The 16,889-nt window shown below is 27.6% G+C and overlaps 1 protein-coding gene across 1 annotated transcript; it reads left to right on the top strand.

Annotated features, from left to right (window-relative positions):
• Positions 1-6,939: 6,939 nt before the first annotated feature.
• LOC127741447 (blue copper protein 1b-like) lies at positions 6,940-8,682 on the top strand. Its single transcript, XM_052253863.1, has 2 exons — positions 6,940-7,108; positions 8,468-8,682. Exons 1-2 carry the CDS (start codon positions 6,940-6,942, stop codon positions 8,644-8,646), a joined length of 348 nt encoding a protein of 115 aa, XP_052109823.1. The 3' UTR covers positions 8,647-8,682.
• Positions 8,683-16,889: the final 8,207 nt, after the last annotated feature.

The raw sequence follows: 16,889 nt of genomic DNA, 5'->3' as shown, positions 1-16,889 counted from the left end.
CAAAATTTATAAATGGCTGAAATTCGTTTGACACCTCAAACTTTATTAGTTGTGTCCACCTAAAAATAATTAAACATACATTATAAATAATAAGACAATATATTTCATAAATAAAAGTATTATCTATTTTTATTGAATATCTATAAAAAAAATAAATTTACTTTCTAGTTGTATTATTATTTATTTCGACTATTGTTGTATACTATAAATTTTTTACATTATACTCTTAACTATTTTTTATTCCTATTTTTTTCATTATATTTATTTTTTTTTTGTTTTATACCATATTTACATATTTTTTATAGTACTCATTAATATTTTTAATTGTATTCATTAATATCTTTATGTTCTAACGAATATTATCTATTTTAAAATTAATTAATACTAGTATACCAATATATATTGATGTGTATATTTATTAAATTTGTAAATATTTACTATAAAAAAATATTAACCTTTATTTGTAAAGAGTAGAATAAAATAATTACTCATTAATATTTTTATTTTAACTCTAATTTATACTATTGTACCAATATATTGACTTTTATTAAATTTAATTTATATAAAAGTATTTAATCAATAAGCATGTTAACGAATATTGATACACTAACATTAATTAAATTTAAAAAATAATTATTATTATTGAGTTTGAAAATTAATCCAAGTGATGAACAAACATTATTATGTATTTATCAAATTGTTTGTTTAATGAGTTTGGTTTGGTGTGCAGAAAAATAATTAATCATCTAGATCCATGAAACAAATAAACAAGTCCACATGAATTAAGAAAATGAAACAAGAGTGTGTTGGTCCAATACAAGTCTATTTGGTGATCACATTCAAAATCTATTACACTTTAACCAAGTCACCAACACCCACACTCTAAGAAATTTGAAATCCAAGTTCAATCCACTTTAATTCTACTTAGCTTCGTCGAAAGCCATATTTTCTCTTCTCTCTCCTCTCTCCTTCTCTTCAGTCACGTCACTCACTCAACAAAGAAGAAAAAAGCTTTCCTCATTTGTGCTACACCAAAGAATCAAAAAAAAAATAATAAAGTCTCAAGTACAAATCAAACAACCATGAAAAAATCAAAGTCAAATCCAGACAGCAGAAGATCTACGGTCTAAATCTAAACTTGCGATCAAAGCAAAGCTCTACGGTCAAGATTGAAGAAATTTGAAGAAAAAGGATGAAAGAGAAGGAGTAAGTTACATGCAACAAATTTGGATCTCTCTCTCATCACTGACGAAGCCGCTGCAAGCTCTGATGAAGGAGAAGACAGTATGGGTTTTGAAGCTTGCTTTAACCTTGGAAGCTTCACTCTTCTATAATAAGGGTGAACAGCTAAGGGTTGAAGGTAAGAGAGTAAGAATAAAGCACAAAATTCAGTTCTCATAGCTATCTAAGCTGGTTGAGTTCTTCTCCTTCATGGTGTTCATGTTGTATTTCTTTTTCTCAGTTTTGTCTATCTGAGTCTCATTGAAAAGGCAAACATGGTAAGATTTGTAAGAAAAAGTCAATAAGAGATAAAAGGCAGTGAGTTAAACTTGGAGAAAAAGTTATAAGATGTTTCATATTTTCTTTGTACATCTTTCTGTTTTGTTTCATGATCCTGTGGGGATTCTCTTACAAGTTGGGTTAGCACTTGGCTGTTGTAAGTTAGGTTGAGTCCTAGTCAAACTCAGATTGAGTTAGAATCTGGATTTGTCCCATATAGGATTGGGTAGATTCTAGAAAAAAATTGGTGTTTGTAATCTTGTGAAGTTAGTGAAATTCTATCATAATTGTGATGGAGACTGGATGCAGGCTATATTGCACTAGGTAGCTGAACTAGGATATATCTGGGTATCACTCATTCTTCTCTATTCTATTTCTGTTTTTGTTATTTAGGAGACAAAAAAAGTGTCTCTCAACTCGATACGAGACAAAAACAAAAATATCTCCTAAGTTTCATTAAAAAGGCAAAAGTAATATTCTGAAGAAAAGAAGGCTAAGATTCAACCCCTTATTCTCTTAGTAACTAATAATCATCAATTGGTATTTGAGCTTGGTCTCAAAGAAATCAAGTTTTGCAATTTGAAAGAAAGATTCTGATGGCAAACAACAATGGTTCCAATCTGGTGGCCTATACTTTGATAGAAGGACAATCCAACAATAGACATCCGTTTTTCAATGGAAAGAATGACAACTATTGGAAGGAGAGAATGAAAATTTTTATTCAATTAATAGATTACAACATATGGAAGATCATATTAAACGGTCCCCAAGTTCCAACAAAACAGGAACTAATGGTGTAATTGTTCCTAAGGCTGAGGCTGAATGGAATGATGAGAAAGATAGAGCTCAAAGCTAAAACTGTCAATATGCTCAATTGTGCAATCAGTTTCGAGGAATACTGAAAGGTATCAAGATGCAAAACGGTAAAGAAAATTTGGGACAAGCTCTAAGTCACACACGAAGGCACTGCTTAAGTAAAACAAACCAGAATAGACTTGTTATGTAAAGAGTACGAAATATTCTCTATGAAGGAAAGAGAATCTATTGACGAAATGTTCGAAAGATTCACTATCATCATCAACGGCTTAGATGATATGGAAATTACCCAATCTGAACCCGTGCTAATGAAGAAAACACTGAGAAATCTCACGAAAGAGTGGAAAACAAAAGCCATAATCATAAATAAAAGCAGTGGCATCTGACAAATGACTTATGATGAATTAAGAGGCAGATTGCTTGCTTTTGAAATAATTTATTTAAAAAATAACACAAAAAAAAGAATTACTCTCAAATCATTCAATAAGTCTCAGGATGATGAATGTAGTAATAATTTATCTTAAATCTTAAATCTTAAATCCTAAATATACCTAAATAATTTTTTGTTTATGGCAAAAGTAATAATATATTCATTTATTGTGGAAATGAATACAAAAACTCCATTGTGGACAACCAATACAATAAATAATGGAAATACCCAATGATAAGAAAATAGTTATTGGATTAAAGATATTTAATTGATTATTTTCAAATACAGCTAATCCAATTGAGATACTAATATAAAGTTTGTGATACATACATACATATCTTATGTAATGATTTGACAATGACGGCATATGTATTCATTTAAAGAATGAATTATCCACGTATAAGATTATTTGAAAAAAGATAATAGAATTTATTAGAAGTTTAATTAATGAACTCTGTTAAGAAGACAATGAGAAATCTTGATAATGTGTATAATAGGTTTTAAATTTGGCTCAATACAAAAAAAATCTAAATAGTTATTTTAAAAAATTAATCATTTTAACCTTAATTTACTAAAGAAATTTACTAAAACACTCTCTTCATTTCCCTCCAACCGTCTGCTATCTTACTCTCATCAATCATCTCACCTCTCGGGCGTTAGAAGTTAGCACTGGCCATGAAATAACTATTCACGTAATTATTAAAATAATCATCTGACTATCTAGTAAAATGACTGTTCAACATTTGTTAATTGTATATAGTTAAATCGAATTAAATAAAATAATTATCCAATTAAGAATTAAAATAACCATTTACATACACAGTAAATTGACCATCCATCATATTTGACATTTTTTAGAATTAAAATGTCAAAATTACTGTTGGAGTGGTAGAAACTTGAGAAGAAGTGAAGTGAAGTCAAAGCATAAAACAACTAAGAAAAGGAAGTAGAAAAGGAAAAAAGAATAGTGAATAGTTTCTTTTTTTTTTAATTTGGGTTAAAAATTTGAAGATGAGTTAGTTTTTAAGCTTACTTTTGGTATAGTTTTTAACAATGTTCTAAAAACCGGACCGGACCGGCCGGTCCGACCGGTCTAACAGTGAACCGGCAACAATAATGGTTCGGACGTTCGGTTAGTATCTTAAAACCGTTAATTTGTAAACCAATGAACCGTTGAACCGGCCGGTCGGGCCGAACCGGGACCCGGCCGGTTTTCACTTTTCAACAAAAAAAAATAAATAAAACACCCTCTTGAGTCCTGACCCACTCCCTCTCTGTCTCTCTCACTCACCGCATCTGCTTCCTTCTCTCAACAAAACCTAGCCTCCAAAGCCACTTTCTTCTTCAAGCTGTGTCACTGCCACCGCGCTACCGCCGCCGTCCGCACTGCACCCATGGTCGTCGAAACGCGTCTGCTCGCCTCGCTTTCCCGTCAGTTTTGAGCTTCCGCGTCTGTTCTGAGCTTCCGCCGCCTCTGTATCGCTGTGCTTCCGCCACGGTGCTCCCTCTTCGTCGCTTGGTCGAGCTTGCCTCAAGCCCTTGTTTTTGCTCCAGCCTGCTGTTATCAACAGTTTCACCACGCTTCGGCCTCTGTTTTGGCTGAGCTTACGCCAGTGCTCAGCCCTGATCTGAGCTCCCTCTCCCTCATCTGAAATGCTGAATCTGTGTTGTTCATGGTTTTTTTTAAGTAATTTCTTGCTTATCTGTTTTGAGTTTTCTTAGGTTTCCTGAATCAATTTAATTTAGTTTGTTCGTTCATGATCAATTATTTAATTGCAAACTTGTTTTTATTACTGATGATGAGTAATGAGTATTATTGAACATTATTGAGCTGTTCCTGTTATGAGTAATAATTTTCTTAGATTTTTCTGTTATGAGCAATTTAGATTATTTTATTTTACAGTAATTATGAAACTGTTTTTGTTGTTCAGATGTATTTTTTTTATTTAATTGTTCAGTGTTGTGTTTATTGTTGTTGCTGATTGTTGCTGTTTGTTCATGGTTTTTGATTGGTGATGTTTGTTCACTGCTGTATTTATTCTTATTGTTCTTGATTGTTGCTATTTTTTCTTGTGCTATTTGTTTTCTGAGTTCCTATTTTTCATGTTTTTGCTGTTTTTCATGTTATTTTTTAAGGACAATTTGATTTCTGGCTCCTATATGTTTAGTATCTCTGAAGATGTTGATTGCTAGCATCCTGAAATCTTGAAGCAAGAAGTAATGTTTCCAGAACCTGATAGTTATGAGCTAACCATAGAAGGAGCTTTACCAACAAATAATATCTGTTCAATTTTTATTAATGGAACCTGCAGACTTGAGTCTATGGATATCTGTTCAATTTTACATGAAGTATCTGTCTCTGGTTGCACATTTACTTTGTGCTTGGGTCTTGTTCAAACAATTGGTAGCTCAGATGCTAATGGTCACTCTCTTTTTTCTTTCAAAAATCACTCATCTATCACAACTTCTTCTTATCAGTTCAATTGTTTCCTCATTTAATTTCATGTAATCATATATTCATGTTCTTTTTCTCTTCCATAATTAGTTGCTCTTTTTATTCATTGAAAAAATAATTTGCCTATTTAATTTAGTGTCATCACTGCCTTGCTAATGCTAATGCTAATGCTTAGTTACTGAATGCTCTATTTTGAACTTTTGATATGTTGTATAATGTACTGATTTTGTTATTTTTAGTGTTTAATTTAGTGTCATCATTTCCTTGCTAATGGTTTGTTTAATTTAGTGACATCACTGCCTTGGTAATGCTAATGCTTGGTTACTGAATACTCTGTTTTGAACCTTTGATATGTTGTATAATGTACTAATTTTGCTGTTTTTAGTGTTTAATTTAGTGTCATCACTCATCACTGCCTTGGTAATGCTCTATTTAATTTAGTGTCATCACTTCTTTGCTAATGCTAATGCTTGGTTACTGAATGCTCTGTTTTGAACATTTGATATGTAGTATAATGTAATGATTTTTGCTGTTTTTAGTTTTTAGTTTAGTGTCATCACTGCCTTGCTGAATGATGTTGCTAATGTACTGGTGTTGCTGTTTTAGTGTTTTGATAATGGACTGGTGTTACTGTTATAGTGTTTTATAATGTGTTGCTGTTTCATTGTTGTTGTTCGATAATATACTGGTGTTGCTGTTTTAGGGTTGCTAATGTACTTTTGATCTTTTTAAATGGTTCACATTAATGTTTTATGAAGAAGTAAAAAGCGAGTTGTGCTTGTGCCTGTTGTAATAGGGTGCTTATTTGTAATTTATTTATTATTTAATTCTAAAACGGTTTTTTTTTGTTGAACCACAGTTAGACCGGTTAGACCAGTAAACAATGAACCAGTAACTAAAGCGGTTCGATGACCGGTCCGGTTCTTAGAACCTTGGTTTTTAACACTTGACACTTTGCAGATATACTACCAATAACGATTTGGATTTTACGCTGGCTTTTCTTGTTTGGAAATCATGGATGGCGGCTGCGGAGGGGGTCGCTCGACCGCACATTGGGAAGCTGCCCGAATGACCCACAGTGCGTGACTCGTAAGTTCGCAGGGTGCAGTGCGGCATTGGTCGGTCTTTTAGACGGCATCGGTTGATGTTGTTGACGGAGCTTTCACCATTGAGAAGGAAAGAGATCGGAAAAAAAGAAAGTACCTAAAGAAGTCATGTCACATGTCGAGAGGAGGATTTGCGTTATATGTAATTATTGCGATTGCAAATCCTTATTTTTTTAATTTAAAATTAAAAATTATTAAAAATTAATTAACTTAATTATCATTTGAATTAATTTTTTTTATCCGATTATACATATTGTACACTAATATAATTGTCTTTTCATATTTTCTCTTAATTTATAAAAAGAAACAACTTGGCAATAAAAAAAAACAAATAAAAATTTTATATGTAGAATGAATCAATAGGGGATGTAATTGAGATATATTAAGAATTATTAATTGCTGATATATAAACTTGAATAAATGAAAATGTAGTCAATTAAATATTTTATTTATCAACAAACCAATTAAAGAATTTAATCAAGATATTATGAGAATCAAATCACTATTATAAATTTACACTTATCTCTTTTTAATAATTATTCTTTAATACTAGCATAGCATGCAAAGCTTCTCATTGCTATATATTCCTTTGAAGAATTTTCTTGATTATTACAAAATTTCGTCATAAAAACATGAATAAAGCTCTAGCATTAGTTGCTTCTTCATTCTTGATTTTGTTGTTGGCTTCTCCAACAGTTTTTGCAACAGATTACACTGTTGGAGATGCCTCTGGATGGACCCTTGAAGTTAATTACACCAAATGGGCTACAGGGAAAGAATTCAAAGTTGGTGATACTCTAAGTGAGTCTTCTTTCTTCTACATTTTATATTATACTTCTTTAATTTTATTTTAGGATTTGTTTGGATAAAATGTTACGATAAGATTATTTTTTTCAAGTGATATTTTTAAAAAAAAAATTTAAAAATAAAAAAAAATTTTAAAAATAAAAATAATTTTATAATTAAATATCTAATATAAAAATATATTTTTATCTAATAATTATATTTAGATACAATAATGTAAAAATATTTTTTGTTTATTTATTATGTTAAAGACATTTTTTTAAGTAAAAAATCTTTAAAAAATATAAATTATAACTTTAAAAAAATTCTAATATTTTTATCTTTATTATTAAATTTTATCAAATGCACTAAAAAATAAAATATATTATTTTTATTAAAAAAATATTTTTTTAACAATTGAATGACATCTAAACAAGTTTGCATTATGATTCTTATTTTGATCTCCAAGTTTTCATTTTTCACGGTTAGATTAAGTTTAACGTCTGTAAAAAATGTTTGCTTAACTTTATTTTTCTCTTGCAAACAGATAATTAAAGAACTATAATTTTTAAAAGGAAAAATATTATGTATAAATGCTTGTAATATTTAACAAAAATATTTTATATACACGTGTATTATTTATATATTTTTAAGATTTATTATATTTTAATATATATTCTATAAATTTTTGGTATATATATTTATTTATTTATTAGGACTGTTAAAATAGTTTAGAGTCATAAGGTCAGCCTACATATCTATTTAAATGGGTGTATTTTTACTTTTAAAATTAGACTAATTTAAAATTTGAACTAAACAAATTAAATCTAATTAACCCAAAAAAATAATAAATTAGACTACAGATTAAATAGGCAACCAAAAAAAAACATAAATTTAATATTTTTTCCAATACTCCCCCTAATCTAATCCAAAAATACGACCTGAACCACTAAAAAAACTGTTTCTATAAGGTTTTTGATATAAAAAAGAATAGCATGTTTTGTCAAAAACTTTTTTTTGTCTAAAATTAGATTTTTTTTATCTAATATATTTTAAAAAAATAAAAAATAAACGAATTAACCGATTTAACTTAAAAGAACGATCATAAATGATCCAAACTTAAAAATTAAAGCTCATGAACAAACAAAAAATAAACAGATTCACACGTATAATCTATGAATTTAATCAAGTTAAATTTTAAAAAAAATAGACTAATTCGTTTGATGGTATTTATATTTCAATAATATTATATAAATTTTCGGTATATCTATAACATAACTAGCTCATATTATGAATTTATGATACATACTTAGAGCTAGACATAACAACCTATATACCAAAATGACCAAATTTGTTGTTTGCAAATAACTAATTAAGCATTCAAGTATTCCCCAAGCTTCACCAACTGGACGAAGTGTGCGAAAGTGACTTCAATAGCTGCAATTCAAGCAAACCAATCCAAAATTACAAAGATGGCAACACCAAGATCACACTTTCGAAGGCAGGGCGCTTCTTCTTCTTCTGCCCAATCGGTAATCACTGCTCTCGCGCCATGAAACTTGCAGTCACTGTTTGTGTTTGAGTGTAGCAAGTTTTCGTTCGAGACGAAACGGAGTTAGGATTTTGATGAATCGACTCTTACCTGCTCTGGTATATATATATAATATATAAAAGTTAATACAGAATAAAGTATGACAGGGTATATAGTGCGAATATTTACCTATATTCATTGTTGTCATCCCTAGTTTCTAGTGATGTTACCCAATTTATTGGGGATTTGGTTGGTTCTTCTTTTGTTCTTGGATTTGCATGTGTTATGGGGAAGAGGCAGTGCTACTATATTATTATGTTCGTTATATATATTTTAGTTTTAATTTTTAAGTATATTCATTTCTCTTGGTTGTTTGGATTCTTGTGTGGACTTTTATATTATATGTATATTAATTTGTTCTTGACGATGTCTTTCATTTTGATTCAAATTAGTACTACTATATATATAACGAAAATATAAGAAGAATTAATGCATAATTTAAAAAAAAATCTTCCAAATAAAAATGATATTTGCATATCAAATTTAGTTATTATGGATTTGTGTATAAATAAATAGATATATAGTTTAACTCATTTTAATATGTATTTTGTATTTTAATGTATATATTATTTTAATTTAGTGGATAATTTTTGCGGCTAATACTAATATATATTTAACATAGTTGTATTTTTTTATTGTAGTTCATTTTATTAAAATTTACTCTTATTTTACTTGATTTAGTAATTTTTTTAAGAATAATATATTTTTTGTTTCTAGTATTTTTTATCTTATTTAAGTTTCTAACGTTTTTAATTGTCGCAATGTTATTCTATCATTAACTCTATTAATAGATCACTAACAATAAAATAATATTAAAATAATTTTAAAATATTAAGTACTTAAATAAAATCATTTAAACGTTAAAGATATTTTTAAATTTTATTCTAAATATTAATTAAGAACAAAAATAATACTTTATTCAACCCATGCTATTAGGGCAATAGAATTGGTGCATTTTCAACCCATGGTTCTGCAAAATAAGTTAATATCTTTTTTTTTTCATCCAAGTTGGACTCAAAGATTGCATCTTTAGAATAAAAAATTTAATTATTTTATTGGTCATAGTTTTATCAAATTTTTAATTAGATTTTTATATTTTTTTATTTGAATTTTTATATTATTTTTAATTTTGTAATTAGATCCTTTTTATATAAAATATGTTAAAATTAACAAAATATTTCTCCCAAAATATATGTAATCAAAGATCTAGTTAAGTTTTTAATTATGAATACCTTTAATTTGCAAAAAAATATTCAATTAATTCAATTATTTTTTATATTAAAAGTGACATAATTATAAAATTAAAAGCAGTATAGAGACAAAATTAAAAAATAAAAAATATAAAAATTTAATTAAAAATTTATTGAAACTATAGGATCAACAGAATAATTAAACCAAAATTACAACATTATACTTTCAAAATTTAAAGATATTGCGCCAGTTCTAATCTCAAGGCACCGCAGTCATACAAACAAAAGATTGAAAAAAATTAGTGACAAAGATCATTGACATTTAAGAGACTTTAATTAATAAAATAGATATAATATTTAAAAAATATACAATAATCCTAAATAGACAATAGTAATTTTATCTTTTTTAAAGTTTCTAATTTAAGGCAATAATTTTTGTCATTACTGCACCGTTCTTCTGTTCTTCTGATCTTCTTTCCTTCTCCAATCTTAGGTTTAGTTTGGTAAAACTTTTACTTTTTAAAAGTAGTTTATAAAAGTTAACTTTTAAAAAATGGCTTTGTAAAAATTGTAGCATTTATGTTTGGTAAATCAAATCAAAAACAATTTTTAATAAACATAAGCAACATCAATTGTGTTTGATAAAATAGCTTTTAAAATTTAAAAATATTATAATAGACATAAATGCAAACATTAAATTTGAAAATTAGTTAACATATGAGGTTATATTAGACTTTTAAATTTTGAAAAGCACAAGCCAGCTTTGAAAAGCTCCTTCCTAGGTGCTTTCAAAAGCACCCCTAACTTTTAAAAGCCGCAAGTACAAGCACTTGAGCTTTTTAATTTACCAAACGCAAAATGACGTGCTTGTGCTTTTTAAAAGCACAAGCACCTCCTGAAAAAGCTTTACCAAACCCAGCCTTAATCTTTCACTCTCAGAACCATTAACATACATTCTATATTATTTTATCCTTGCTAAAAGCACAATATAATTATTCTGACGATTGCAGTTTTAACCCAAATCTTCCATGTTATCTTAAATTTGATTTTCTTTTTTTTGGTGACTATCTTAAATTTGATTTTTTTTATGTTACAAATACATCTCCTACACTATCTTCGTAATTTTTTTTTTTGAAAATTGACCGTTTATCAAGTGAAAAAGTTCATAAGTTATAACTCAATTTTTTTGATGGTATATTATTATTATTATTTAGTTTTTTTTTAATAATTACATATCTAAAAGTAATTTTGTTTTATGCTATTTAAACAAAAATAATTTTCTTAAACTAATTTATTATTCACGTATTCGAACCCGAAAGTAAAAAATATTTGGAGATTGAAGATAAGTTTTAAAATTAAAAGTTGAGGACTTAGCTCCTTAATGAAGAATTGGTGGTTTAATTTAACAACAAATTTTATGTTTTTATGGATAATTATTGTTATAATTATAATTATATATTATATTCATTTATCCGACCCTATAAATTCTAATAGTGTTGATATTCATTTAAGGCATATATTAATTATAATTGATTGTAATTTCTTTTTTCTTTTCAAATCCACCAACTAAGAATTACGATTTTATTCAAACAAGTAATCAAATATTTTTAAAATTAAATAATTTTACTTTAAAATAGAACTTATTAGAAATAAAAATAGATTATCTTTAAAGATAAATATCACAAATAAGTCATGATTTAAAAATAAAAAACAAATTAATCTTGAAGTCGAGATTTTAAATTTTTAATAATAAATTCTAAATTTATATATATATATATATATAATTTTAATTTATAAAAGTATGTATACAAAATTATTATGTAAATTATTAATCTCCGCACATAAGTTTGGAACACACTAGTTAACATACATATATAGTGAGAATAAACCATTGGTATAAACATCTACTTATCTACTTCTACTTATCTACTTCTCATAAATTCATTTTTCTGCCTAAATAAATACATTATTTTTTTCTAAGTTTATTTTATAAAAATATCGGCGACGACAGATTCGACGCGCGTCTCCTCTCTCTGTGGCTGAGCTCCCTCGCGGTTCTGTTTCCTCCCTCGCGCGTTCTTCACTCGTGACGAAACAGTGGCGGCGACGGCGTGTAGCACGGCGCGGCGATGGTGACGGAATCGGTCTCACCTCCGCGACGGCGCAGTTGGCGGCGGCAAGGACGAATGGCGGCGCAAGAAGCAGTACTCCACGGTGGCAGCGAGCTTCTCCTTCCCCAGTGCCTTCCCTCTCTCTCAGGTCCCCTCTTTTCTCTCTTCCCTTCTCCCCCGTTGCAGCTCACCCATCCCCGTCGCTCTCTCCCTCTCAGACCTATCTCTTCCCCCTTTTTCCTTTCTTTTTCTTTTCTTCTTTCATTTTGTTTGTGTGTGTGTGTGTGCTTGTTGAGTCTGAGTGTGTGACTTGAGTGAGGGGTGGGTTAGGTACCGTGTGTGTGTGTGTTAATGTGGGTAGGGTTTAGGTTAGAGAAGGTAAATTAGGATTTGTGTTGTGTAGTGAAATCGGGAATTTTAGGGATTAAGACAAGGTAGTAATTTAAAGTAAAAACATAAGCATAGAGTAATAATCTAAATTTAAATTAAATATATAATAACCATCTTTGAAATACCATTTTATTATCAACTTGAAATTTATTTTCGAATAAATACTAATTCAACGAAAATTAATGATAATTAGATTAATTCTCTTTTATTTATAAAATAAGGTTAAAAATCTATATATTAAAATTAAGGTGTATAAAATACTCATTATTTTTTAATTATAAGAACTTTAAATAATAAATAAAAATTTACTCAACTTATATATAAAAATTTCTAAATATAATCTTAAATAAATATAATAAATCATAAATAATTTATCAATAATTTTTTAAAATTTGGATCTTACAAGGGATATAATAAAAATTAAAAAAACTCAAAGTTATTAACGATAACATTTTAGGATTTTTTTATTACAAAATAAAAAAATCTTTGTTTTTAAAATATAAAAATAAATTAAACTAACATTATATCCCATAATCTTTTTTTTTTTTGTTTTTTACTTTTTTTTCATAAAGTTTACCCAACTTCTTAGACGAACCTTATCAATTTTTTCAAAACTTATCGGCAAATTTAATAAATGGCTCAAATTCGTTTGGTACCTCAAATTTTATTAGATCTATTCGCCTAAAAATAATTAAACACACATTATAAATAATAAAATAATATTTTTTAAAAATAAAAGTATTATCTATTCCTATTAAATATTTATAATAATTTTTTTTTATTTTCTATGTGTGTTAGGATTATTGTTATAACTATAAAATTTTTTACATTATATTCTTAACTATTTTTTATTATATTTATTTTTATTCTTTTATTTTATATCATATTTAAATATTTATTATTTTATAAAAAATATTAATGAACATAATAAAATAACTACTCTTTAATATTCTTTATTCTTTGAATGAAATAAGAATAATAAATATAATCATAAATCAAACATAAAGGATAAAAGAAGAACAATTATAATCACACTTTTCTTTGTATTTTTTATTTTTTTGTAACTTTTATATAAAAGATATTGAATCCAAACCGCTATACAAAGGTGGTAGGAGTCCCTTTCCCTTATCGAATATTCTTATTCCAAAAATTTTGGCGATCACCTTCCCTTAACGAAAGATCACATCGATATATTGTCTTTGGGGTCACCTTCCCTTATCGAAGAATCATACGCTCTTTTCAATTTACAATCAAGGTTATTTAAATATACACAAGAATGGAGTCACGCAAAAAAAAAGAAACATAAATTTGTCGATTTCGATATTTTGTCTTTAGGGTCATATTCCCTTATCGAAAGATCATTCTCTCAATTCTTTAATGCACATAAGATGGTTAGTGTAATGCTTAATGTGTATGCAATAAAGAGATATTATTATATAAAATTGATGGGAGTCCCCTCCTTTTGTCGAAAGTTCTTATCCCAAAAGTTTGTTCATCACATTCTCTTACCGAAAGATCATTTCGATTTGATCACCTTCCCTCACTGAAGGACCATCTCAATTATCTTGTCTTTATAAGTTACCTTATCTTGTCTTTGAAAGTTACCTTCCTTTACTAAAAGATTATTTTCTCTGTTTTTTAATACACATAAAATGATTATTATAATGCATAATGTGTACAAAATAAAAAGACATTATATCATGACAGAAAATGCTAACATCTATATTAAAAAACATGTAAGATATGACATATAAAAAAATAATATAAAACTCTTAACTCCAATGAAATTCTTATATATATTCCAATGCAAATAGACACTGTTTGTTAATAAAGAGAGACTTATTTTATAGCTAGACTTTATATATATTTTTTATGTAGGTATGTGTTTTTGACTGAATAGAAAAAAAAAATTTATTTCCCATAGTTTGCATAATTTAGAGACAATATCTTCTTGAATAATATAAGAGTGAAATTTGTAAATAGAGATAATGGTTTTTCTTTAATAATATCTTCTTTAAAGTGAGAGTAAGAAAATGAAAAGAGATAATGGTTTTTCTTATAATGAAGTGGAGAAGATATACGAATGATCATTTATAGAGATAATAGAAGATAGAGAAGATAGATTACCTAGAACATTTTGTATAAAAAAAGGAATAGAATGAAAAATAAATGACTCAAATAACTCTTAGGTATGTACAGATTGTGTTGGTATAATCTAACTTGCGTTTAGTTAAATTCTTCAATCTGAAACGTCAGTTTGTGAGCCCTATAATATTTTTTACGTTTAGAATTTGAAAATAGCTATTAGAGACAAATTTATAGATAATTGAGTTATATTTAAAATGAGGTTTTAATGAAGTTAATCGGATAATCCCAACTTTAGATATTCACGAAATACTGTTAGTATATCAGGCTGGTTGGTTAGGGCATGATTTTCTACTATGAACTTATAACAGATTTATCTACCTAATTTAATTTGATTTTAATTTTGCACAAAACTTAAAGAATAAAGATATTTTTCTTATCTTTTCATGTAACTAAAGATCATTTAAATTCAATAAGCATGGAATTAGTTATGACTATATCTGTAAAGGTGATTTATTGTTTGTTAGAAATTCACTAAAACTAGTATTTTCGTATTTTCAAATTTTAAATTAGATATGTTAGTTTTTCAAATGTATTATTTTTAAATTTTTTATTATGAATTTAAATTTTAAATCATTACAATTTTAATTAAATAGTGAATATGATTCAAAAAGTTAGGATGTTACAATGGCCGCAGAATGATGGAAGCGTGGCGGTGACAGGAGACAGCAGTGAAACCTCCAGTGGTGGAGTTAGGGTTTAGTAATATAACAAAACACACAAAAAAGGGACAACAACCTTACCTTGGCGCAGTGGACCTCAGCCGCGTTGATAGGGACAAGGCGATGACCTCTGATCGACGGCAAGGGACACCAACATCAGCGGCATGGCGGAGGCTCGAACAAAAATAACGACGACGTGCTGATATGCGACGACAATGTGGCTTATTGGCGGTAACGGCAGCTCCATGTGGTAGCGGAACAACCTTTTTCAATGGACCAGAGAGAGAGAGAGACCAGAGAGAGAGAGAGAGAGAGAGAGAGGTTTCGCATTTGAATTTTATTCCAAATTTATTGTCGGATTTATCGGCGAAAAAAATATATGATAAGGTGTTCGTCGTTGTCTAAACGACACGTTTCACTAAATCTTATTACCGTTGGAATTTTCCGACGGTAAACTTGGCACTAATAAAATTAATTTTTGTGCCTCTATTTATTGTCGGATTTAGCGGCGGAATTTTAAATCCAATAATAACTTATTCGAGGGATGAATTTTTACTCATAATCATCAAAAAATTTACTGCTAAATTTATCGGTAACGTCCGACGATAAATTTAATATTATTCATCAGTGTTTTCTTGTAATTTACGTTAACGAATATTGATATACTAATATTAATTAAATTTACAAAAAATAATTATTATATTATAAGGATGTTAATGAATATAACAAAAAAATATTAATGAATACTATAAAAAGTGTTAATAAATAATATTTTATTATATTTATTAATATTTTTATTTATAATAAATATTTAACTATGGTGTTAAATGGAAGAATAAATACCAATATAACAAAGAAAAGTTACGATGTATGAAAGTTCACGTTTAATTTAGACGAATTTTATGAAGTATACACAAGTTCACCTCTTTCTTAGATAAATTTTGTATAATTTTTAGAAGTTTACCGTGGGCGAATTCTATAAAAACCCCATAAAAATAAAATAAAAATTGAAATACAATGTTTGTTTAGTTTGTTTTTAAAAATAATTTTTTTTTATTTTATAATGAAAAAATTCCTAACATTTCATTGGCATTTATTAGTATGGTAGAAAAAAAATCTCTTTACTTATTTTGTCATATGCCAGTCATATATTGGCTGGTCAATATATGACCACCATTAATCATATATTAAATTACCTTAGTTAAGGTTGGCTATTAAAATAAGAATAATTTTAATTAAGTAGTCAAAGAATAAATATAAAAATATTACGTAAAAATTTTTATTCTTTTGATAAGTAAGAGATATATATTTTTTTATCATTTATTCTTTTTTTTTTTTGGTTTCCCACAGTATCTCCCAGTTCGGCAGCCCAAGGACTAATCTGCCGCGGTATTGAACTCCATTTAAGGGTTTGCGGTACTAATCATTTATTCTTTTTATTATCTACCATTTTGATGCATACTTAGAGTTATTAATGTTCTTTTTAAAATCAATTTCAGTTTTTCCTAAATCAAATTTTTAACATCTCTCAGTCACATTATTATCCATTAAAATCTAATAGTTTTCTCCAAAAATTTTGGAAATTAAATTAAAATTTTTTAATAATTTCTATTATACAACTTATATTTTACATATAAACTATTAGAAAATAAAATATAAAATATAAAATATAAACAAAAATTTAAAAATAAATTTTTAAAAATAATTATT

Source organism: Arachis duranensis, chromosome 9, assembly GCF_000817695.3.
Source record: "Arachis duranensis cultivar V14167 chromosome 9, aradu.V14167.gnm2.J7QH, whole genome shotgun sequence".
NCBI lineage: Eukaryota > Viridiplantae > Streptophyta > Magnoliopsida > Fabales > Fabaceae > Arachis > Arachis duranensis.
This window is presented reverse-complemented; position numbering and strand designations above follow the sequence as displayed.